The following is a 26,253-nucleotide window of genomic DNA, read 5'->3' on the forward strand; positions in this document are numbered from 1 at the left end:
TAGAACTCTTCAAATTTTATTTATTTATTTATTTATTTATTTATTTTGTTCAAGGCAATGGAAAACTTGTATATTGTAATATTTCTACCTTTGGTGTAGGCCTAAGACTTTCTAACATACTTAACATGTTTAAGGCAGCCACATTTCCACAGTTACCTGACTCTGTGCAAAATGTCATACTCTGTGACAGGCAATCCAAACAGCCGTTCACCAGACGAGTATGTGATAAACTTCCTCCACAGGTCATCAAAGTTAGCCTGGTTGTGTTTCATACAGACCAAACAAAAATACAAGTTCATAAGTTTTTACTTAAAATTGTCTAAAAATAAATCATTGAACAGTTTCAAACTTTTAGTAAGTATACTGGAAGTATATGCAAAATATCTGAAAATATTTTTTATCTAAACAAACATATAGTTTGAAGAAAACCACCAGAGTGCCAAATAGCACAATTATTTTCAAAGAATAACTGCTGTGCAAAGGATATGACTACCACAGAAAAATAAAAAGAAGAATGATTTTCGCAACTAGGAAAGAGCATTCTCTTGGCAAAATAATCAACACAGCAAATTTAACCAGAATCATTCAATTTTCAGTACATATTAGATACATTAGAAGGATTAAGCACCTTCTGCTAATCACTCAGTGCCTTTCACAAACTCAGAATTTATTTTATAAAATTTATGCATTAGACTGACAAAAGTACTATTCAAATTACTATAACTTGCAGGAAAAAAGCATTAAAACTAGAGAAAAGACTTCTCCTGGACCTATGAATTAAGGTTCATAACCAATAAATAACAAGTTGAAAAATAATTATCTAATGAAAAATATGATCTTTAAAAGATTAAAAGATTGGCTCATGACTGCTTTGTAAACTGGCTTCTTTTCATCCCTTATCAAGGTGTCATAATTGACTCTTTCCTTTTCTACTGCAGATTACTACAATTATTACTATAGACTGATAATTTCTGCTCACAAAATAGGAAGAGTGAAGAAAGGTTACAGATCAATCAATCAATCCTTCCACATAAAGGAAAACATTGCATGAGAAAAACTATAGATAACATAATATTATACAGAATATCCAAATTATAATTTGGTAAACTTGTTTTGATAAGCAAGAGAGGATTTAATTAATTAGTTGCAAATTCAACAGTTTGCTTTCTTACCTGGAAGATCTGCATCCTCTTACTGGCTTCCTGAGGTGGAATGTTTGGAACCATAGGCCCTTCCTTTCAAATAAGCAATTAACAAAAATGGAATATTAATTCTCAAAGTGACAGTAGGCCATTCTATATTTACAGATCATTACAAAATTCATATTTTTGTTAGTCAAACTCCAATTAAGTTATGTAGCTTGGTAATTCAATACTTATAAAGGTAAATCTAAGAAGAGGCAACTTTTATGGAATTCAGAATTCCTTACCTGAATTAAAGTTAACAAGATTAGACTCTAACTTTTCATACTTCCTTATTTTGCTGAAAATAGCAAAACCCAGACAATGGTCCTTTATGATGGTGACGTGTATGCAAAGATGCCATAACATGTCCTACGGTTTCTAAATTATTCTGTAATTTATAATTACGATTTCATTACAAGTTGTAATGCTTCTCTTCTTTCTTCATAGAGTTGTGTGCTATTTCTTCATACTGGAAAGTTTGACTTACAGTGATGACTGCTTAGCAACAGGTGGCATCAAACATCAGTAGCTGGGCAGAATAAAATTCTGGTACCCAACTCCTGCAAAGCAAAAACATTGAAACACCGAGTACAAGTCTTCCCTGCCACTATTAAATTAATTTACCGTTTCATATGCTGTTTCAAAGTTTGATACATCCTCCCGAAACACTGCAACTGCTTCTAGCAATTCACTCTTAAATTTGGGCTGAACTTCAACCAACTCATCTTGAACTGCAATCTGACATGGAAAAGATTAAAATAAAAGCCATTTCTGTAAGACCCAGGAACAGATATTTGCATTAGATATAAATAAAAATTATGAATAAAACATCTCAAATCTTTGAACAAAAATTCATTATTTGAAGTTGAATACAATTTTTTCACTTTATGGTGCTATATGTTGAATTTTTGAGAGGAAAGGGTGGGGGGAAACTGAACCACCTCAATCAAAAACTGTAACAAAATCTCACATTAGCCTATAAAGGAATGTGTTTCATTACAAGGGGGTGAACAAGATCCTATTCTCTTTCTTTACTCTCTCCAAAAAACCTCAAACCCCAAGCTAGCAGTCGTCCTCCTCACATATGACTTCTCTTAAACAAATTTCTTTTTTGTTGATCGAAATTTGTTAAAGAGAAATAACCAAGGGCTGCACAAAAACGTAAAACATATTCGAGTCCTTTCCTGAGCGATTAATCTCTGGAACAAGATGTTACTTAATCAATTCAACAAAATATCTACATATTTCCATCTAACCATCTCCATCATATGAAATACTGAATAAACAAGGAGTTTTTGAGGGATATAAGGCTGTCCTAAATAAAAAAGTGAATGTACATCCACCACTTAGGAGTAAGGGCACTGGCAGAGTATGCACTTCTAAGAAAAATCTAACTTTAGGATAATAAACTCCCTGATCACACAAGAATGACACAAAAACTGGAAATGAAGGAAAGCAGAAAGAGAATTTTCTTGTAAGTTTTAAACATACATCTAAAAGCTACAATAATATTAAAATATCAAAGTTATCTATAAAAATAAAATTTAAAAATGAACATACTAATAGAAGATATAGACATTACTGCACAAGTGATGCCATGTGTGAGAAGTCAGAAAGGATGGACAATTGGTCTCACACTCTCATTTATAACCTAAAGAAACTCACATGTTTTCCACAAATGGAAAATAACATAATTTTATATACTTACAGCTTGGGTTTTTAATTTAGTAAAAGAATATCTCATTGAATCAACACCATCTGATTCCTCTCTTGTAACTTCCATGTGAAATGCATTTAAAAGGCTGTAAGCTTCCTAGATTAAAAACAACAACAACAACAAAAAAAAAAAAAACCCACAAAAACTTAGGAATATATTACAAATTCATTTCAGGAAACATAGCTCAAATTTGTAAAAGATATTTCAAAGAAAATATGTTCTTATATTTTAGGCTTGTTGGGTTTTTTTAAAAAATAAGGATGAGGAACAAGAGCAAAAACTAGGTCTTCAAAGATGTCTTGGATTAAATACTAGGAAAACATATACAAATATCATAGATTTAATATCAGAAAATGTATAATTTTATCATCTCTATGGTATTTTATTGCAATTACCTACATTCCAACTGAATGCAGATTTTGATACATTCTCCCTAACTCTGAATAACTGTGCACACTAAATTACACATCTATAAATATTTTGCCATATCATCTATAAAACCTTTTTTGCTAAGTTTGCCAAACTGTCAAATATATGCATATGTATCTGTAATGGAATGAACCTTTCCCATTGTTTGTTCTCATCTGCAATTTGTTTGCATATGTTCTGCTTTATGATCCTCCTCCTATACACAGTGCATTATTTAAAATTAAGTCAATTTTTATATTTTATTCATCATTTTCTGGACTCATTCCTGTATGTCCATGTCTGTCTTGTAATGGGAAGCCCAGCACTGGACACAACACTCCAGAGCAGAGTGAATCATGTCCCTCAACCTGCTGGCAACACAGTTTGTAAAGGCTTCAAAGAAGAATTTAGTTCTTTTACTGCAAAGTTGATTTTTACCCAGCCTGCACTGGTGTCTAGGGTTATTCATCTCCTGGAGAAAAAGATCTAGTGGTGACTTGTTAACATGAGTAGCCCTAATGACATGGACAGAACTCATTATATTAACATAGAAAGGAAGTAAATGTTCACAAGATATGCAAAATATAAGTAGTTTTGGAAAGATCAGTATCTTAAATATTCATCACAAAGTGGAAGAAGCACAATAATAATAGTAATAAATAAAAATGTTAATACTTCTTATTTTTAATACCTTTTATTTACAAAGTTTGTATCATTCCCTACACATGTAAAACCTAGCAAGTAGACAGTTCTGAACTCAATTCCTCTCTCTTGCTTTATTTAACAGCAATGAGTATGATTATCATATCCTGAAGACAAAGAACATTTAGTAGATGTGAATATTACTTTAAACGTTTAAATTATTTTTCAGATTCTTCTATTTGGTGTACAGTTAAGACTTCTTAACATTCTTGATACACACTTAAGAAGGCAGCTGTATTTCCATAGTTTACCACTACATCATTTAATAACAGAACTCATTGTTTTCTTACAAACCACTGCATAAAATGCTAAGACAAAATTCACATTCCTACCATAAAACTAGCAGAACTGACAACAATTACAGAAACTCCTTTCAAGTGTCATAGATCAGTCTTCAAAAAATAAATTCTCACTTTACAGTGAAAAATTTCTCTTCAAAAGGTGGATGAAAATATAAAGCTAATTTTTTCTATTAAGTTGACTGTTTCAGAGAGTGATAGAAAATACCAAGTACTTGTAATGAGCTTGTTTTCTTTCAGCTGCTTTCTTATAGAAAAAATACAAAGAACGTTGACACTTTTAGACAGCATACCATGATGTGTGGTTCCACGAATATTCTCTGGCTATATTTCAAGGGGCTAGATGATCAAGATGTTTGTTTACACATACAGAAAAAGTAAGAGGATTAAGGTTAACGAAAAGCAAAAGGAAACATAGAGCTCCCTTGTCTTGTGTTCTCATCTTCTTATTTCTGCATGTTGACTCCTAGATTGGTTCTATATTATTATTATTTGAGAATGAATTTTTTTCTGTATTGTATTAATACAGAATCTATCAAATTACCTGATTCATAATTTATAGTATAAAAAACCAAAATTAATATTTTCCCCATCTTCAGCCTAGTTCCTTCAAGGCAGTGAACTTGTTAGAGTTCAAAGTTTATCTTATCCTGTGACACTTATTATACTGATTATTATTAATAATAACAATAATATTTTCCAATACAACAAATGAGAAGTCATCTTACTTCAATAGGTGCCATAGACATATCTATGTCTGCTCTCCTTTCCTGAATGACAGATAAAGCTTCCATTGCTAATCTGACATCATCTAAGTCAGTCAGAGGTCGAGACAATCTGTTTATGTATTCACTTGTGAACGACACCACCTCTAGCAATTTTGTTTTATATTCCTCATTTAAATAACGACAGAGGACCATCTTCCAGGAATTGGCTTCAATTTCTAAAGCTTTTATCAATGGTCCTGGTTTAAAAAAAAAAAAAATTAAAAAAATTACTTGATTCATACATATTTATTTTTCTTAAAGAAGCCCACACCATCACATATGGTTCTTCAACAGCAATTAGAAAAAAGTAGACAAACAATTCCAATACAGCATTTCAAAAGTTTCAATACTACTTCAACGATAATGAAATATATTATTGTTGTTTTATTGTACATTATGGTATCTGTAAAACATATTGGTAAGCTTACCTAGTGGAGAAGATGAATAAAGAACAAAATGTCTACTTATTAATGTGGATTTTCAGAGAATAGCTTTGATATACATTAACCAAATGTATAAAGAACAGTGATATTTCAATGCTTTATACCCACTGAGGAAATGGTATCTTGGGATTTCAAAACTGGGACTTGGAATAGTTCACAGATAAAACTGTAAGGTGACACATCATGTTATATGCAGTTAATATGTAAACCCAAACCAACACTGAAGAGACAGAAGAGTCAAGAATTTATATTTATTCTCAGAATAAATAAGGATTTTATTGGGCAGTATTTAGTACTCTGGTAAAAGAAAGCAAAGTATAATAACAGCATAAAACATTTCTGCTCACAAAACAAATTTTACAGCAGATAGAGATTCTCCTTTAATAATGTGTCTTTTATATTAAATAGATGATTCCTGAAGCTCAGCAGTAATTCAAGAAAATTACCACACCCTGCCAGAAGTTAAAAATCTGTAAATCATGATAAATCAGTTCCCAAACCTAAATTGAGTCCAAGAAAATACCTGCTCTCCCAGATCATAAAAGATATTTAATATCTTTGTTCTGTAACCTTTGATGCAGTGGTCACAGGTGAGGGAGTACTGTGACCATCAACAAAATCCACATTCTTTTGGATATACTCTTTCTTACAACTCTTGGTTATACAATAATAGAGTTTTCCAGAGTGGTCTCATTAAAAAGAAACTGCATGAAGGAACTGGATGAGGATGGTCAGTCAGCAGTCTGATATTTTTGCATGTTCACTGAAGGAAATAGGTTTAACACACCACAAAGATCCTGAAATGAACTCCAGTCTTCAAAGCAGGTAGCTTCTGCTTCTCTGATGTACAAGAAAGACAAATTTTACAGATTATTTCTTAATCTAATCAAACAAATCTGTCAGAGGAGGGTTGCTCATCAGAAATGAAGCCACACCGATATTTGCAATGGGACACATTTTTTTCTTGTTGCTAGATACCAACCAGACAGTGGGTCCAGAGAGGATGTGTTAGCCTTGTAATCACCTGTGAGATGAAAGGTGTAAGCACCACTGGAATCCTTAGCAAAATCAGTTGCGACACAAATGCCATAGAACAAACAATTTAATTCAGAACATAATGTTCTGAGAGCTAGAGATACTAAACATGGGCATGACTAAGTAGCCATGTCTCCTCCTGGAAGAAATACTGAAAGTAAAAAACACATTAATGCTGTTAAGAGTTAGTCTTTCAGCAGCACCAAAGGAAGTGCTTTATGCTTCTAATGCTCTATTATAATCAGCTGACCTGGTGCCAGCCAGGAATACCAAGGATGATCAAATGGTCACTTGGTCTGGTCAGCCTGGAGAAGAGGAGAATGAGAGGAGATCTCATTGCATTAACACCTTTCTTGTGAGAGTAAGAGGAGGGGCAGGCACTGATCTCTGCTCTGTGGTGACAGTGACAGGACCTGAGGGAATGGCCTGAAGTTGTGTCAGAGGAGGTTTGGGGTGGATATTACAAAAATGTTCTTCATCCAGAGAGTGGTTGAGCACTGGAACAGGCTCTCCAAGGACCACAGCACCAGCTTGACAGAGTCGAGGAAATGTTTGGACACTGCCCTCAGGCACATGGTGTGATTCTTGCTGTGAAGGGCCAGGAGCTGGACTCAATGATCCTTGTGGGTCCCTTTCAACTATGCATCTTCTCTGACTCTGTGACTATTTTACTCATTATCTCACTGTACATATTAAGATTAGAAAAAGGGCATACCTGTTTGCAATTCAATTGGACCAAGACGAAGAGTGGGTTTTAAATTTTTCATCTCTTGCTCAAACGTATCGTAGTGAACTATTTCCTCTTTAATTTCAGACAGGGTGGGAGCAGTAGCAAGAAATTCCTGTGTGTAGTTTAAAATGTCAATCAACAAGTGTCCTTTACCATAATTTTGGTAAAACATGTTGCAACTGTTATTCAGCAATTACTGAAAATGTATACCATTATTATACTTGTTTTTAACCTTCTGTAGCTTTGCTAGCATAGTAAAATGGATGTTTATAAATTCCTCTGTCACTAATAATCAACCTTGTTGGGAAATTCCAACCAAATTTAACAGAAAACCAGATAATCAAGAAATATCAAGGATCTAGATGTTTGGTGAAAACAGGTGATGAGAGATCAAATACGTGCCTACACTTATAGAAAGACTACCTCATAAACCAAATTATGTGTGAAACAATCAAAATAAAATACATTTTCTAAGTAGGTCCCTGAGTAGAGGTCAAGGGTAGAAACATTTTGTGATTATGAAAAGCTGCATTTCAGAAATGTTACTTAAGACCTGTATCGATTATGCGTGCACTGCATGGGCAAGTAATAAATGCTGAAAGTTTTATCCCACTTCTACTCTTCTGTCCAAGAGTACACAGACAGGCAGTGGAAGGGTCAGCATAGTGGAAAAGGAAGAATGTAGAAATTAAACGTGAGTATAACTGCCTTATTATGGAAGCTTCCACCATAGCAGTGTCCTATTCCTCAGTAGTAACTAGATCAAGCTAGTAACATTAATTTGATTAGACTTCAAATTTTAATTAGACTAACAGTAAATTTTCAGCCCTGCTTCTGAATTGGTGGGGTTTTAACCCAAAAAAACTCATCCTGAATTCCACCATTTCATGGTCACCGCAGCACAAAACTGCCCTTGAGCTTCACCTTCCCCACCATCTCCTTGTTGGTGAGAACAAGTTAGAGTATGGCACCTCTTTTCATTGGCTCTTCAATTACTTGGTCAAAGAAGTATCATCAACACAGTCCAGGAAGCTTCTGGATTGCTTATGCCCTGCTGTGCTGTTCCTCCAGCAGATAACCAGAGTGATTGAAGTCCTCATAAGGATCAGGGTTTGTGAATGTAAGGCTGCTCCTGTCTGTCTACAGAAAGTCTCATCTGCTCGGACTTCCTGGTCAGGTAGCCCGTAGCTGATCCCCACTATGTCACCTGTCCATGCCTTTCTTTTAATTCTGACCTGGTCTTCCCTGCCTAGCCTTCCTAAAGAGCCTGTGTCCCTCTATTCCAGCAACTCCATCACAGGTGCCATCCCACCATACCCCTGTGATACCAGTAGCCTTGAAGGCAGATGCATGTCTCTAGCTCTTCTTGTTAATTCCCTGTGCTACCTGTGTTTGCACAGAGACATGCCTCATATCAAACTGGGTTGGTTTCTTGTGGCAAAAAATCCAGATTTACACAGACAAAATAAAGCAATTACCAGGTTTTCAGTATCTAGCATGGCACAGAAGGAGGAAAAAGCAAACCAAACCACAAAAATTACTTTATGCAGAAGCAAAATGGTATTACTTCTCCTTAGCAGATACAGTACCATTCCTACAAAAAAGATAAAAATTTCAGCTGTAAATGTGTTTTCTACATCTTTTTTCCCCTTGGTTTTTCCCAGTGTTTTCCAATTTCAAGGCATAAGATTAATGAAGAAGAGTCCTGTAAGTGATCATCGTTAAACTGACCTGGCATTTGGTGTCTTTATCTTCTGTCCACAGCTCTTTATATTTATCAAACACTTGCAGAACTTCACTAACTCCTTCTTTTAGGGAAGTTGCAGCAGAAGAGAGAAGCACAATTATTTTAGTAATAACTTCATTTTCTGCAACACCTGAATAGAAATTTTTTAGCTTTCTGATGATTGCATCATCAGATCCTTCTGCAAAATAAAATGATATATAAATCAGTGAACTGTTGACAGGCCAATTAAAATTGTCTTCCAAATCTCCACATACCAAACTGAACAATGATGCTCTCCATTAAGACTGAATATTCTTCTTCAAAAATCTGTCAAACTGCTTAATGTAAAGTGCCAGCTGCTAGCTCATGCTAGGCACTATACAGCTAGAGTAAATTCAGTCTAAAATGAAGGTTTTCAAATGGAAAGAAAATAGTCTTCTCAATTCACAAATTTCATTTTCTCCATTTTAATTTAATTGTAAGCAGAACATCATAAACATTTCACATTATTTCATAATTTTAAGACATTCTTATAATTAAAGTTTTTAAATTTATACGCTGCTTAAAGCAGTGTAAGCTTCTTGAACTCTTTGATTAATTGCTAAGACAATCAGGGTCAACATAGAAACTGATATTTTTCAGATGTGATGAGCTGCTTCTGTCATAAGAATGCCTGAGCATTCTGAAGCAGATTTCAGTGAATGAAGAAGAAAAATTCACCCTTCCCTCTGCATGTATTGTTTCATGAGGGGAATTTAAGACTGCTCCAAGTTCTCTGAAGACCTTTTCTGGGATCTGCTTACTGGAAACAGTCTCAGATTCATCCATCCTTACCAGTGTGTTCCATAACCTCATTGCCCTAACATTAATATATGCCCTGAGGTGTTGCTGGTGTCTAGTTACAGGTGTTGAAAATGGTCATTTGCTGATGCTGTATTTTGACACAGCAGAAGAAAAGTCTCTGAGTGGCTGATGAGGACTGGCTCGAAGCCCATTTAAAGAGCTTGGAATCACACAAGACATGTCAGTAGAAGGATAAAGTAACAGCTCTGGACCGTCAGAAAGAAAGACTTTCCAAGATGTTGCAGATTTTTCAAAGGAACAATAACAAAGATATAACGACATTGCATATCACTGGGTCAGCCAAACAACTAAGAAAACCCAAAGCTAAAAACATATTTAGACTTCTATGGTGTCTTGCAAAATGTATGGAGAGATGTTTGGAAATAATATTAAAAAATAAAGTGTTTGACTAAAATGGATGTAGGTGTGTCTCCAGGCAAATATTTTTCATTCACATGAAAAAACATTTGAAGTGTTTTATAATGCAATCTAGGAATACATCCAGCAATTAAAATCTTTCCTGAAATCTGGCTCTTGCTGTATCGCAATATTTCAATGAGATTTACTATAAAGCCATGGTTTATGGTTTCAGCTATATCATTATGCCTACAATCCACAATAAGTAGGTAAAAATATTGATCAACAGCTTACTTTGCCTTAAATTAAGCAAAATATTCAGAATCTAGCAATTGTTCAGTTTTTTGTTTGTTTTCAGGAGTTGTAATACTTATGTAAGCCTGAAAAGCTATTTCTGAAAAATACAGCTAATTAAATCAAAATAACCCCCCAAAATTAATGCAAAACAATCCACAGTAGGCTTCTCTGAAAGAAAGTGAGCTTATTCACAAATATTTATATATGGCATAGCTATTAAAGCAAAAAAGTAAAGTAAAAAGTAAAACAAAACATAAACAAAATACTTACTTTCTCCTTTTTTGGCTTTTTTTCCAAAGCCTGCAGAGCCTGCTTGCTGTGTGCCTGGTTCTGCTTTTAAAATAGATTTTTGCAAACGCCTCTGTCCCCACTGAGCAACTCCTCGATTTACTTCCAGTGTTAAATTAATCATGCGATTGATGGCTTGCTGTATATCATCTAAACTGGGAACAATTACCTATTTAAAATAGTTGAAAAATTGTTGAAATAAATGGAACTGATTGTCATTTTTGAGACCTCAGTTTTACTCCATTCATAGTGAATTGCAAAGTTTATCACAGAAGAGAAGCTGGAAAATATAACTTTAGCAGGTTGTCTGGCTCAGAATTGCTTCCAAAGAGATGAAACATACTGTAATGACCTACCATCTAATTATGCAGTCATACTGTAGGTGAAATGGCAATCAAGTATATAAGTAGATAGATTAATTGACTTTTTTAATAGCTGTTTTAAAAACTCCTACAACATTTTAAGCATAATTTTTATAATTTTTATATAATGTGTAGGAATACATTACAATCTTGTTTTTTACACTCTAGAATAATAAAGCATTAGAAATTGCATGCTATAGTGCAACCACTACTTCTCACCCTTCTCAGGCCATATGTATGACCAGCTGCATACAAAAAAGCAAGGCAAAATATTACTGGCATTAGCAAAGTGGTGTTTTACCCAGAATTACTTGATTACTGCCCTGGATTAGCCAAGCATTTGAGGACTGGAAAGAGAGATGTACTTCCTTTGCAATGGGTAGAGTTTGGTGTTTTATGGTTCTACAAATATCAACAAGGTTAACATTCTACACTTTAACAGAACTTGCAGACACACACACACACACACACACACACAGTGTGAATGTATAACAGACAATAAAAGCACCAGTTCAATGTCGAACGAATATCACTGTAGAGCAGAACCATTTTTTCATTGTAATTTTAATATAAAACCAATAATCTTAATAAGATACTTGAGAAATTTTGTTACCTTCCCTCATAAAATAAAAAATACATATTGCTGACACATAGCTATCTTACTGTACAAAAGGAAAACAAACTAATGCTTTAGTTCTTTGCAATTGAGCTGCCTTTTTTTCCCTGTACATAGAAAACCCCAACTCCTTCTGGTTTTGAATCTTCTACTTTTGTTCAGTATTCCTCATTCTGGTCATCTAACTTCCCATTTAAGTGACTAAAGCCAAACTGAGCAAAGATAATGTTCATTATTGAAATCCAACAAAAATATTTAGATTACACAAGAGTTAAAATTTTATTTTTATTATTATTATTATTATTATTATTAATAATAATAATAACAACAACAACAACAACAATAATAATAATAATAATAATAACAACAATAAAGCAAGATGATGAACTTATTCCAGTAGTGCAACTACTACATGTGAGGAGAACTGTAGCCATTCTACAAAGAACACAGATCGTAGTGCAATTGCTAAAACACACAAAGTTAAAAGCAAGGTTCTGCAAGCACCACTGAGACACAAGTCAGAGCACTGGGACTGTGAGCACATTTCATCATTGTTCCCAGTGCACGGAAAGATGTGAGCAACTGCTCTCCTTTGGAACAGATGCTGGTTCAGTGGAAGCATGCCCACACCCTGCACTTGGGCAAATGCAGAGATAACTATAAAACAGTGTCTCTTGCCTTACCTATGTGACATAAAACTTACCAGATTGGCACTATCAAGATATACTTCTGCTATTAGAAAAGGAGTGGTGTCCTCAGATTTGCTGTAAAACAATTTTGACACATATCATAAACACTTCATCACAAAACCTCCTCAATTTATCTGAGAAATATAATTTTGAGTTACATTTTCTGACCAAATCCACATGGGGAATTTTCACATAAAAGTATGTACTATTTTCAAACTTACAGAAGTTTCTTGTTTAAAGGATAAAGAAAATAGCTAGAGCTCCACCATTCTGACCAAGGTTAGCTTGGTCCCAGCCATCACTTCTAGAATTTTTTATCCAGAGTATTTTCTGATTCTGGATTTTAATCTCTTAGGTTCAGAATGACAGAACTTTGCCAGTGCTTTGAATAGGGCATAAGAAAGTCTCACTGATCATTACATGCAGCAACCTATCAAGAGCAAAAGTTGTCCCATTACATTTTAGATAAATATTCAACAGAACGGAAAAAAGTTTCAAGGATGACAAGCTAGTGCAAAATGATAAAAAACATGATGTTAACCTACTCAAAACTAAAATTAAAACCTAAAAACATAGAGCAAAGTAAAATTTTTAATGCTGTGCTATGATATAGTGACAAATAAGAGAGGATTCAACAATATGATACAGTAGACAAATATGAAGGAAACAACCAAAAAAATTCCTCATGACTTTGATAAGGACTCCAATATATTTTTCATTAAAAATGTCCTTAGAAAAAGAAAAAAATAATTCAGACTTTAACATTAACAACAAAACATCATAAACTTCACTTGCTTGAAATAAATTCACTTAATAGAATTCTAAGTAGGCTTTTCAATATACAAGATACTATACTGAAACAATTCTGTTTCTAAAGTGTATGCCTATTCAAGCAGAGGAGAATCTATAGAAATCATACTGAATATAGGAGACTGATTTTGTATGGATTTGCCATTATCATGAAGAATTCATAAAGAGTGGGTACTATTGAAGGAATTGAAGGAATCTTTCATTTGCAACTTACATTGGAACACTCATTCTTCTTTTAATACGATCCAAAGACATTCGGGTTGCTTTCTGCAGGCTGATTAGCAGCCGGCGACTGAAATAAGCAAGTAAGTCTTTACAGTTCTGTAATAAATAAACCATATATTCTTTAGCATCCCATTCACATAGGAACCTGAAAATTATTGCAAAAACATTTCAAGTCAAACTGAATAGATTTTGACAGACAGAGTTTATGGTGTAAGCTACATGAAAAACACAATATGAGAAGCTGGCAGGTTGTAAGTAAGTAAATAAGTAAAAGCTGCATGGAAAATAGAATACAATATGTGAAGAAACAGTGTCTTATTCAGATAAAGAATACTGACATCTGTTTGAAATATGCTGCTTCAGAAAAGCTCTCCATATTAAAAAAAGAACCAACACAAAACCAAGCGACAAAAGCAAACCATTAATTACTCAAGAATATTAGTGCACATCCCTCTTTTGAATAAGAGACAAATACAGTAAAATCCAACTGCATTAAGAATATGAAAATACAGCAACATAAAATGATTACTATTAAAAAACAATGCAACACTGTAGTATTACTGCATTTGTGCTTGCAAGTTTGAGAGTCTTTGTTCTTTACTTTTACTTTCCTCCTCTGCTGAACATGAAGAGATTGCCTTCTTCACCGAAAAAGTACAAAGACAATCTTTATTGATGAAGTTGTAAGAGAAGGATAGATAGGATGAAAGATCCTGCCTACCCAAGAAGGAAAACCTGTGTTATGGCTTAGGCACATTATTGTCTCCAATTTTTACACTTATCATTCATGTCAAGAATTTGTTTAATAAAGGTGATAATTGGAATAACATGAAATATACTTGTGAAAACTAAAATCCATCTTAAATGCACTTTTTAGGTAAGCTATTTCATAATTTGTACATTGAATTTGATACTGTCCATGTGATGTCTTTCTGTAACACAGATATGCAGCTCCAAAACTCAAGATCCTGTTTACTAATCCAATTGCTCTAAAAATAATTTCGTTATTTTCACAAAATACCTTTCTAAACTCTTCTTCTTTATCACCGCTCTTGCTATCATCACTTCGAGATCCTTCCGCAGATTTGCCTTTCTCCTTTTCTTTTGTTTCAAATGCTATATGCTTTCCTGTAAATAATTTTTTTAAAAAATTGTAATTGCCTATATATTCTGCTTTACAGCATGCTATCCCATCACTGGAGGCAAAACAATACTGATTTTTATTTTAGTAATATCCAGCCTATAAGCCTTAGCTTAACAAACACTGTGCAGTACCAGTCTGTTACTGCAGATGGATAGACAGACATGAATATATCAGTGAAAATGGCCAAAAAATCAAAATCAGTATAAAAAATTTAACAAAAGATAGAGAAGTATTTTTGTGTCATCTTTTTCTGTTTGCATGCTGTTGAACCATCCAGAGTATTGACCCTGCCTATGCCTCTTTAGCTGGAGAAACCTGTACCAGAAGGAAAAAGTCCCATGAAAGAAAAGAGCTCCATTACGGATTAAGCCTCAAAATAAATTTTTTCTTGAAACATTTTTTTTCTTCCAAATAAAAACTATTTCTCTTGTAACAATACTAGATCTTCTAAAATCTTTGTAACACACCCCAAAGAAGTCGGAACCAGTCATACAAGTGTCAGTAGCTGACTATACTAATTTAAACTGACCAGACAGCCAAGCACATAATTCTACTACAGCTGGAAAGTTAAAAACAGAGAGACAGTACCAAATAGCTGACAGAGCTGAGAAGAGAGGAACTCTGGATTTCACTTACAGGTGGGGGATGTGCAGTGGGAGAGTTGTGATGAGTGACTGAGAGAAATGTCCTTCCTCTAGAGCAAATACTTAGCTAATCTAAACAAAAGGATGGCTTTTAACTCTAGAAACGCCACCAAAATGAATTGCCTCCATATTTCCTGAGCTAATGGTTCAGTTTAACAGTGGTTAAAGAAAGTAACACAGTGACACAGATGAAATTGTAGTGGGAGGGAGAGGTCTGGAGCAAATCAGCTAAACAGATCAGTTTTGATAAAAACCAGCTAAGGCTACAAAACTTTTCATTTAAATAAGCAACATTAACTACCTTGTGATTCTGAGGACTTAGATGGAAATTCATAATTCTTTTCAAGGAGATCTATTAAATATTGAACCGCATCTTCGACATGCATGCTTTTGCTGTTCAATAATTCAGCACATTCTTTGGTATAATTCTGTCAAATAAAAATATCAATGAATTGTCTTACTATCACTGATTATCTTATTATTGTTTCTCTTCATGGAGATTCAAAATATTTCCCTAAATATTGCATTAATCAGACCAAAACCATTTCAATGAAATGTATATATTTATTAAAAATTACTTGTATATTTATAAAAACTTCTGTTGTATTATCATTACATTTTTAATGCCTAAAAGCCCCCTCTTTTTGAAATGTAATGGTACTTTCAGGTGTTCAAAAAAAATCCCAAATATTGAAGGGAGGTCCCAGTCTGAATCTGAAATTACCCAAATACTGTTTCAGCAGTCCTTAATGATTTTATTTACTTGCACTGATTTGATAATTAATACATTTTTAGCCTATTTTGGAATGAGAAAACTTTCAGATTTTCAAATATACTTGTTGGAAAGTATTTTTTGCCTTCTCCTTAAAAACAATTCGGAAGATATAGCGGGGAAGAAAGGTTACATATGTCTGAGGTCCTTCATACACAATAAAACCTCATCTAAGTATAAAGCACTTAAATAAGATTATCTATGAAATATTACAACTTAATTATCTCAAATACCAAAGAACCAATGTATCTTTATATAAAATGTTTTAACCAAAATAATTTAATTACAAATAAAGCTCTGTATTTCCATACAGAGAATTTTTTTTATTCTTTTCATTTTCTAAGGTATTTTTTCTAACATGCCCTAGAATTCAAGTTGAAAGATGTAAAGTAGCACACACCTCATTCTCAGCCAACAGATCTTCCACTTTGATAGGAGCATCTACTGGTAAGCTAACCAAAGAAGTACTTGATATTTCTCTTAATATTGAACCAATCTGCACATCACTTATAACATTAACCTAAAAAGAGAAAATCACGTTAATACTATACACTTCTCTTTAAAGCATAATGTATTCTATTTTAGAGAGCTCTAACAAATAAAAAGAGCATGGAGCAGCATGCACAGAACTGTGAGGAAAAAACATATTTTCCTCCATTAAAAGGAAAAGTGTCCTTCAAAGAGGACAGAGTTTCACAACATGCCTGATATGAATACAGTTTGTGTTCCAAAGTTCCGCACACAATAGTTTTCATATTAAAGTATCTTTTATGCAGTTGCACTCATGGACAAGCACTCAAAGACAGGCATTGACTCTGAGAATCAGAGTGAAAGCCCCAGAATGTGAAGACAAGAAGTAGAAATAGATTCTATTTTAAGGACAGAAGTAAAAATCAAACATATGATGACAATAATAGGAGAGAATCATTGAGTATAACCCTACTCCAAAAAAAGGAATCTATTTTAAAAAGCAACAAAATTTCTATGTATGGTACAAAAATAAGTACAGATTATGTTCAAATATGAAAAATAGTGTCCTAGAAATAACTTCTGTGACCTTTTAGTTTTATTTGTATAGTGAACAAGTGTTTACCCTTCTCAAAAGCTGTCTAAATACATGCAGAACTTCTTCAGCTTCTTGAAAGAAAGTTTCCAGAGTGACAGATGACCAAGTTAACAAGGTAAGTCCTTGCCTCAACACACCTTCCACCTAAGCATAAAGATATAATTTAATAGATTAAAAAAAAGAAGAGAAAATAATTAAAGCAAGCGTTATTATTAGAATCACTAACATTGTTTTTAAATTAGCGTGATTTGCAATGGAGGTTACAAGTTTCTAACAAAAAAGGTCAAAGAAATGTATGCAATTATGCAAGAAAGGAAGGGGAGAGTAGTGTATACTGCAGCCTCAGGTTTTTTGTTTCTCACACTTCTGTCCAGCTTTGTAGTTATACAAACTTACACAAACTCTGCAACCTTTTGGTGTGACTACTTATAACCAAAACAGGGAGAGTTACTTAGAAGGGTCACATACATACATTTGTAAAAGTCTGGCAAAACAAAATGGGTTGTGGGGTAGACATTCTGCGTCTCCAATAAAACTATACCTTTAGTGTAGATAAAGCATCATAGTGTAGCCTTCTACACCAATGAATTTACAAGGTTAATAATTCTCTCTGAACAAACTCTCATGTCAAAGACAGAGATTTGTGGAGATAAAGTGACCTCAAAGACCATATTTTTGTTCTACTGGTCTTCTATCTCATAGGCACTAAGATTATTTGATTAGAAAAGACATTATTTGAGAACTGTATGAAGGATGCAAAGAACAAATTTTTAGTCTCAAAGGTCTCAGTAAAATCCATTAAACTCACAACATGCAGATCCATCTAAATATTTCAGAATTATAAATTATTAAGTTATTTTAACTTATTAGGTATACTGAAGTGCGTGCAGAAATACCAACCTTTTCAATGTTTGGTGTCAAGAGATTTATAAACACATTTGGTGTTACTTTATGCAAATCTTCATAAGACTGGATGAGACCCTGTTGATTATTAGAAAGGGTAATATCAAGCACAATATTTCAAGCATTTCTTTACTCAAGAAAACAATTTGTCATACAAACAAATCATCTGAAAAATATATTGAAAGTGGTACAATGCTGTATTTGAAAAGAATTGTAAAATTTTATACAGACATTACATACCTACGAATATAATTTCTGGGATGTAATGAATTTGCATCATGCTACAGAAAGAGGAATGAAAGCCAGCTTTGTGCAATATTTTCTTAAGGTACAAAGTCAGAAAAAGAATGATCATTCTCTGGAACTAAAGACAGCTTGAGCTTTAGTGACCATAACTTGAAACACCCTATTAAAATTGAGTATCATATGCTTTAGATGCTTAAGTCAGGCATGAACTCAGTTTTAAAATATCCTCTTTTCTTATGCCATGTGCACACACACAGACAGTGAAAAGTCTTGTATGATGCACCTCATCCCCAAGATACAGGCTCCTTGAAATAATACCATAGCAAAGACTACAATAGGTATTACAAATGTAACTTCTCTTGCAGGTAACCTGCAAAATTCTTCACAATTCTGTGGCTCACCATACATTCCAAACGAGAATAATGCCAATATTTCTTCTCAAAAATGCTAAAAACCTGCATTTTACTGATTTCCAGACTGTGAAAACTTTTTGTATAGCTTAAATTATTTCATGACCAAAGTATACTTAGTGAGTCATTGGATATATGAAGTATATATTTTTATATTTAAATATCTACCAGCCCACACAGGACCTAGTAGGGGGTTTTCAAATGAGTTTTTCTATGCCCACCTGTGCATTCTGTAAATTTACCTTAAACTACTTCTTACACAGCTTTAATCTTTAGCTAGAGGTAAAAAAATCCATGTTTAAACACATTTCCTTGTTGATTTTTTTGAACAGCAATTATGATACTTTTCAAGTTTACCTCTAATTGCAACCTGTTTGACTTCAATTTATTTTCTAGTACTGCTATCTTGACTGCTTGCTCTGGTACTTCCAGGCCCAACTTTAACATACATTTTGTCTCTCTCACAACCTCTAGAATTTGGGGATCAAAATTAACCAGGAACTTCTCAGTTGTAGGATGACGCACAAATATCGTGGATTGTAAGGCTGCAAAGACATTCTATTATCAGTTTCTCAGATAAATAATTGTTTAAATTCTATAAATTACTATGAAATCCAGATTTCTAAAATTATAATATAGTGACTAAACATGTAGGGTTACTTGTAAAATAGCTTCATGTTGTTTTCAGTTAAAGAAAATATACAACCAAATTCCATCATTTTAACTTTCTGCCTTTCTCTTCATAAACTAAACAAGCCTCACATCTAGTCTTATTTATGTTCTAATTTTTCTCAGCCCAAGTTAAAAAATTATGAAAGTAATTCTCTAAGGACCAGGAAATACAACGCTTGAATTTCAAATACTTTTAGGCATTAAGTAGTATTTGTCCTTAGAGGGACTGAGGCAATACAACCTTATGAATTAGTACACAAAAATCCCCATAAATAATTATTAAATAGAGAATATTAATACCAAAGTTATCCATGTCTTAAATTTGTGTCACTAATGTTTACAGTCATCTGTTGAACAGCGCACCAAATCTGCAATCCTCTGCATCAAAACCAAGTAGCAAGGTCAGTAAGCACTGAAATTGCAATACTGAGCCTGCTAATTGGATCATGACTAACTTGCACATTTTAAGGGTAAACGAGGATTAAAAATGTATCTGATTCAATATATGTTACTTAGTATTCAACAATTTAAAGAGGCAAGTACATATTTGATTACTTACGATATTGTAATTGTGAAATTTCCTTCATCCATGCATTATGATAGACTACCTCAAATTCCACCAATATATATGCAAGTTTGTTGTATGATTGAACAACTGCTATACCTTCTGGACTTGCCAAGATATCTGAATGTTTCTATTAAAACAGAGTATACTCAAATTAAAACCATATCAAAAACTAACCATACCACTTGGATTTTTCTATATTTAACTACTTAACTATTGTATATACGTAGTGTAGGTTAATACTAGGAATTATACTGACAGAGTTCGTAAAAACTGTATCAAATATTTATTCAAATTTACAGGGCAATAAAGTCAGTAAGAATTTGAAAGGCATAAATACTAAATATTCAACATCAGTAAGAGCAATTATTTTAATATATTCTCGAAAATACCTGCAATTCCCAGTGAAATGGATACTCAGCTCTACTCAAAATAGAATAACTGAAAATTTACTGCCAAAGTTTCCTTTTTTGATCAGTAATGATTTTTATGCCTGTTTTCCTTGGAACAGATTTAAATGATCAATATTCATATCTGAGGGAAACAGGAAAGTGAAAAGCTCTCTCACATAGAAATTAATTTGGCACGAGACCCTAGGTGCTTTGTAGGAGAATCATTCAAGCATTTCAAGAATTCTTCAAGGTTATTTTCAACTGAAATAGTCTAGTCTGTTGTATTCCAACACTATATCTTGGATCTACAACAAGGGTTACTACAGAGCAGTATAAACATATGAAGAAAAAATGTTGCTTATCATATAAAAAGTGACATAATCATAACCAGAAACTTCATGATCACTCTACTGAAGCGGGACAGTTCGCTGTTACACAAAACACCTAATTTTTTGGCACATCAACTTACATGGAAATAGGTGATTGGTTCATTTACCCTTCTGAATAGCTGTCTCACCCACAATATCCTTCCTGCAATAGGTGGCATGTTTCGAGCAAGAGGAGGGTCATCTTTCTGGGTTTGGTAAAGCTACAGTAAGAACAATATCATTAGACACATATATTAAAAAAATCCATTGAAATGCAAAAAAAAATCCAAGAAAATCCAAAAAATGTCCCCTGCTCAGTGAATGGCTGCATTATGGTAAAAAAAAAAGGCCTAAAATTATACTGTACAAAATTTGCATTGACAAAGTATTCAATCACTTTAGAACCAGCAATGCAGTAGGAGTAACGTTTTATTACAAATAACTTGCTTGGCAAAGATAAAAGGCAATCTAGTAATATCTAATAAATAGAACTAGTCAGTAGAATCTAGACATATTCTTTAACAGAAGAAAAGAGTATTTGTATCCACCCAACTTTAGGCACATGAGCTCAGGTTGTAGCAACACTGACTCTGTGATGACACAACTCACAGCTAACTAGCATGTCTTCTCAGCCCTACCTTGTGTCTGGCACAGTCCCATCCAAAGAAAACCAAGCAGCTTCATGGTGACCTTGAGAGGAAGTGACCTGGATGAAACCCTCACAGTAAATGTACCCATTTTTCTTTTGCTGAAAATCTGTTCATATAGTTAAGCCAGTAATTAAGGTTCAGGGATTGTTATATATTGTGAGTAGGTAGGGAAAGGACACTGTAAAGAGTGGTTCAGAGCAGCTTTGCTAGGCTACAGTTTTAAGTCACTGTTTGAAATAAAAATATTCCAATAAGTGCAGAGTTTATAGATATTGTCTCCTTGTGCAAACTTCTATCATTTACAAAATGTAAACATCTCAAAATATATTTTTCAACAGTCTGGTTTTCCAGATTCCCTTTATACTCACTGAAGAAAAATGGTCATTTGGAGGGATTTTAAACCTTCAGGACATAAAATTGATCAGATTAACTCACTCTAGAGTAATTCTTCCTTTCTTTCTTGAGTAGAAAGGGAGTTTGGACATCTAGTTCTGATGCAGAGGTATATTTTATGGACAAAGTAAAAGTTTACAGTCAAGTGATATAAGCAGTTGCCAGAACTTGATTCTCATTTATACTTCAGTCAGGGTGCAGCACAAAAATAATGAAAAATTACTTCATAACAAACGTACATGCAATTCACCTGTATTTTATATGTATTTTATGTTGCCACAGCATTTGAAAATAACTACTTATAAATGTAAATTAACTGTCAAAGCCTCGTTTAATAATAAATCCAAAAGGTACATACAAGCAACGTACACAGACAGTTAAGAACAAGCTTTTAAGAACATGCTTCTTTAAATTTAATTGATGAAGGAATAACAGAAAATATTTTGGCTTATAAAGTAAAATTGTGATGGCAAATGTGCCTTTAAGAGCAGTTGTGCCTATTGTGTTGCCCACCCACTAGAGCCTGTTTTCTGTAATAGGGAAACAGAACTAGGATAAATTGAGAATTGGGAGTAAATCAGCGAAATAAAATAAATAAAAATTATTTCTACTAAAATGCTTGCTCTTATTTTAACAAGATCTTTACAACTTACTGAAAGGAAATTAAATACCTTTTTAGTAGCTTCAAGTTCTGCTGCATAATGTTGAAGAATACTAGCAACTGTATTTGCTGTTTCTTCTTGAAGGCATGGCATATTCAGATTCTGAAACCTGTATTAAAAATTAGTACCCAAAATGACATTTCAAAAATAATAACTGTTTTAATTTATTTGGGAGTATATGAACATTGAATAAAGTGAAATAAGTAAAAAATCTAGGAAATTCTTTTGAATCTGGAAAACTTTTTTCCTTTGAGGAAGTTTAAAATTGTGCCCTGGAAGGTATTTTGGTTGTTGTTGCTTAGTATGTTTTAGGCTTTTCCTTTACTATCCTCTTATGTATAAATATATTCTAATGAAATTAAGAAACAAGAAGATATTGACTACCATAAGAAAGATAAAATATATATTTTATCATGATTATGTGGTTCAGAATATCAGTAATAAAAAATTCTCAATTAGGCCCTTTGTTCTAAAATTTGCTGTGCTGTTTAAATTGTGGTAATCGGTAAATTCAAGTGATTTAAAAATATTTTAAAACATATTTGCCAATACCTTTGAAGTAATTGAAGCGAATTCTGTGAAGACACAATTTTCCGAAAACAGGTACGCATAAAATTCTGTAGCTGTGTCTAAAGAATACATAATTCAGTGTGGTTTTTCAGGTCAGAGAATAGTATTTTGATGATATTTTCTTAGCATAGTAGCATTTGAAAGTCTTACTACTTAAAGCACAAATTAGCAGCCTTCATCAGGCCATGCGTAATATAATTAATAAATAGTTTCAGTCAAATAATCTCTAAAATGTCATACAATTCTATGAAATAAACAAATTAGTTGCAACTTCATTCTGCCCAAAATCTGACCACATTTCTTCAGGCTAATAAATGCCTTCCACACAGATCATTCTCTCAGGTTTCATAATTTTTGTCATTTTGCCAGCAGAAAATCATCCATGAGCACTGTTTAATATATTTTACACCTTCCTTTGAAAGAAGGAGAAGGAATAGAAAAATACTTCTCCCAGACAAACACAAAGCTCATGCTGTTTAGAAGAGCAATGTAGCCTATTCACAATCCAAAGTCACTGATGATAATTTAGATAGATTCTCTCCCAAGCAAGTTTTAGTAAGTCATAATATTACTTACCTCTAAACGTTCAACTTCTGACATGAATTTCGCAAAATCCACATCAAATTCTGTTACTTGTGGATCAAGGTTGTCATATTGTTTCTTTTGAAAAATGTGGTAGATATTTTTGAATTTAACTGCCATAAGATCTATACCTTCAACTGCACACTGAGTCAGTGAGTTAAAATGCTCTTCTATGGTTATCATCTGCATTATCTGAAATAAAGATATTATATTCATGTTCATAATTATTTTTTTGTTATTTCCTCTATAAACTAAAACCTGAGCAAAATAAAATAATCAACAACTACTCCTCTAGCTACTGCATTCACAAATGTGTTGTTTCTGAGTCAAGTATCTTCAATACTTGAACCATGGTTAATTCAGTTTTCAACATCAGCTCTTACCACAAAGTAAAACAATCTTTTTTTTTCTTAATGATAAAGAGGGTTTTTTATGTTTTACTGCTAGATCCAATAGGACAATATGGAAAAGGAGTTAAAACATGGCATGTACATACTGATGACAAAAACACGTATAAAAGAATTAAAAAACCCAACCCCACAAATTAGTATGTATATTGAGTGATGAAGAAGTACATCAAAGAATCTGTCTGTCTGACCTTATTCTGTACCAAGAAGCACCTACTACCTTTTCCACTCAAGAATCTCAGTTTAAAATCCCCTCAGAGCATTACCAAGCTAAATGTTAAGATTACACCAAGCGGCAGAATCATCCAAAGAATTGTGTTTGGCAGTAAACATGAGTTTTTAATGTCATTCAAAAAAAGCAAAAGCGTAATTTTAAACCTCTTAAAATAATGATTTAAGTCTAGATCAATCAGGTTATTTCTCTCCATACTAAAAGAGATAAATTGACAAGTTGAGAAGGCAATTGTGAAGTAATAGCAACAAGCATTGGGATAACCTACACTGTGGAAGTGCCTAAATGATCTCAACAGAGACTTATAGTAATTTCACAACCATAAGGCGCACCGCACTATAAGGTGCACTTTTTTTTTGCAGCGAGGATCCTCCCCCAGTTCCCCCCACGTGGTTGCTGGCCGAGGCCCCGCCTCAACCCGGTAGCCATGGGCCCCCGGGCCCGCCTGTACCCAGCGGGGCCGGGCTATGCCTTGCTGCTGCTCGGCCCCACGTCCCTGGGACCGGGTTATGCCCGCCGCTCCGTGCAGCCTCCCCGGGGTCGGGCTATGCCCACCGCTGCTTGGCACCGCCTCCCCGGGGCCAGGGCATGCCTGCCAGGGCGCTGCGGGCCCCTGGACCCACCTGTACCCAGCAGCCCTGGCCCCACGGCCCTGCCTCTACCCAGCAGCTGCAACCCTGCTGGCTTCCCCCGCAGCTCGTGGCTCACACTTCCGGGTTGGCAAACTTCTGAATTTCTGCCCATATAGAAGGTGCACCAGACTATAACGTGCACTTCCAGGTTCGGGCAAAAATTTTAGTCAAAAGGGTGCGCCTTATAGTCATGAAATTACTGTACAGACTCCTTTAAAGGATGATTAAGAGAATGTATGTTGGCAAGTATCCACTTTCTTTGTTCTTCGTAAAATGCTCTTTGGAGAGACACTTCTTTACCAATAATAACAGCACCCAATATACTCACTTTTTCTAATCTCTTACAAAAAGCTTCAGATTTTCCAAAAATGTACACTTCTGACACTTCCAATGCCTTTTCTCCTAGACTTGCCAAAGTCTCTTTCTTAGATTCACGGAAGCATTTCTGATATTCTTTCAAAAGACATATGCATTCCTAAAAAGTGAAAGAATAAATACCATATTCATTATGCTCTGCTTATGAATGACTAGCATACACAAACCTATTGACTAATTGTTACAAAGCCATTAGTTATTACTTAATTTGGTTTCAGTCAACAGGCAACAACAACAACTTGAACAGAGTGGTTTTCTTTCATTATCTGAAGGAAGTGTATGCAACATATGAATGAACACACAGTAGTACAGCACAGTGAACCAGAGGGTGGTGGTGAATGGCGTCGCATCCAGTTGGCAGCAAGTCACTACTGGTGTCCCCAGGGATCAGTATTTGGCCCAGTTTTGTTTAATATCATCACTGATGATGTGTATAAGGGGATTGAGTCCACCATCAGCCAATTGGCAGATGTGGGTATCAGTGCCAATCTGCTGGAGGGTAGGAGGGCTCTGCAGAGGGATGCAGACAGGCTGGATAAACAGGTTGAACCCAACAATTTGATGTCTAAAAAGACCAAGTGCTGTGTCTTGCACTTTGGCCACAACCCCCTGCAGCACTAAAGGCTTGGGACAGAGTGGCTGGACAGTGCCCAGGCAGAAAGGGACCCGGGAGCACCGGTTGATGGCAGACTGAGCACGAGCCAGCAGTGTGCTCACATGGCCAAAAAGGCCAATGGCATCGTGGCCTCCATCTGTAATAGTGTGACCAGCAGGACTAGGGAAGTGATTTTCCCCCTGTGTTCTATGCCTTTTGGGAAGATAGGAACTCAGTAAATGAAGCCTGGAAAAGGAGAAGGTGGAAATGAAGTTAACATTGGCAACCAGTATTCCCACAATTGCATACATTTTGCCATAGCATATTGCCTTTGCTAAATTTGTTTTACCATCAGATGAAGAAGAGGAAGATATCTTAACACTGACCTTTCATACTACGCCAAGAAAATCTTGTATGGAAAGGAACTACTGTAACAAAGTCAGGATCTATCCAAATACCAGATTTTCCATGGTAG

General features: G+C 34.4%; 1 protein-coding gene across 1 annotated transcript in view; it reads right to left on the reverse strand.

Annotated features, from left to right (window-relative positions):
• Positions 1 to 26,253, reverse strand: part of DNAH8 (dynein axonemal heavy chain 8) — a 113,307-nt gene that overhangs the window by 72,375 nt on the left and 14,679 nt on the right. Inside the window, 22 exon segments of the mRNA XM_033053827.1 lie at positions 157 to 257; positions 1,173 to 1,235; positions 1,809 to 1,922; positions 2,893 to 2,997; positions 5,039 to 5,274; positions 7,271 to 7,397; positions 9,017 to 9,210; positions 10,779 to 10,965; positions 12,478 to 12,570; positions 13,496 to 13,594; positions 14,520 to 14,626; positions 15,585 to 15,714; positions 16,459 to 16,578; positions 17,152 to 17,268; positions 18,025 to 18,105; positions 19,041 to 19,228; positions 19,915 to 20,050; positions 20,782 to 20,901; positions 22,395 to 22,494; positions 22,938 to 23,014; positions 23,532 to 23,729; positions 25,137 to 25,283. Of these exon segments, the coding sequence (XP_032909718.1) occupies positions 157 to 257; positions 1,173 to 1,235; positions 1,809 to 1,922; positions 2,893 to 2,997; positions 5,039 to 5,274; positions 7,271 to 7,397; positions 9,017 to 9,210; positions 10,779 to 10,965; positions 12,478 to 12,570; positions 13,496 to 13,594; positions 14,520 to 14,626; positions 15,585 to 15,714; positions 16,459 to 16,578; positions 17,152 to 17,268; positions 18,025 to 18,105; positions 19,041 to 19,228; positions 19,915 to 20,050; positions 20,782 to 20,901; positions 22,395 to 22,494; positions 22,938 to 23,014; positions 23,532 to 23,729; positions 25,137 to 25,283 (2,840 nt within the window).

Source organism: Catharus ustulatus, chromosome 3 (genome assembly GCF_009819885.2).
Source record: "Catharus ustulatus isolate bCatUst1 chromosome 3, bCatUst1.pri.v2, whole genome shotgun sequence".
Lineage (NCBI taxonomy): Eukaryota > Metazoa > Chordata > Aves > Passeriformes > Turdidae > Catharus > Catharus ustulatus.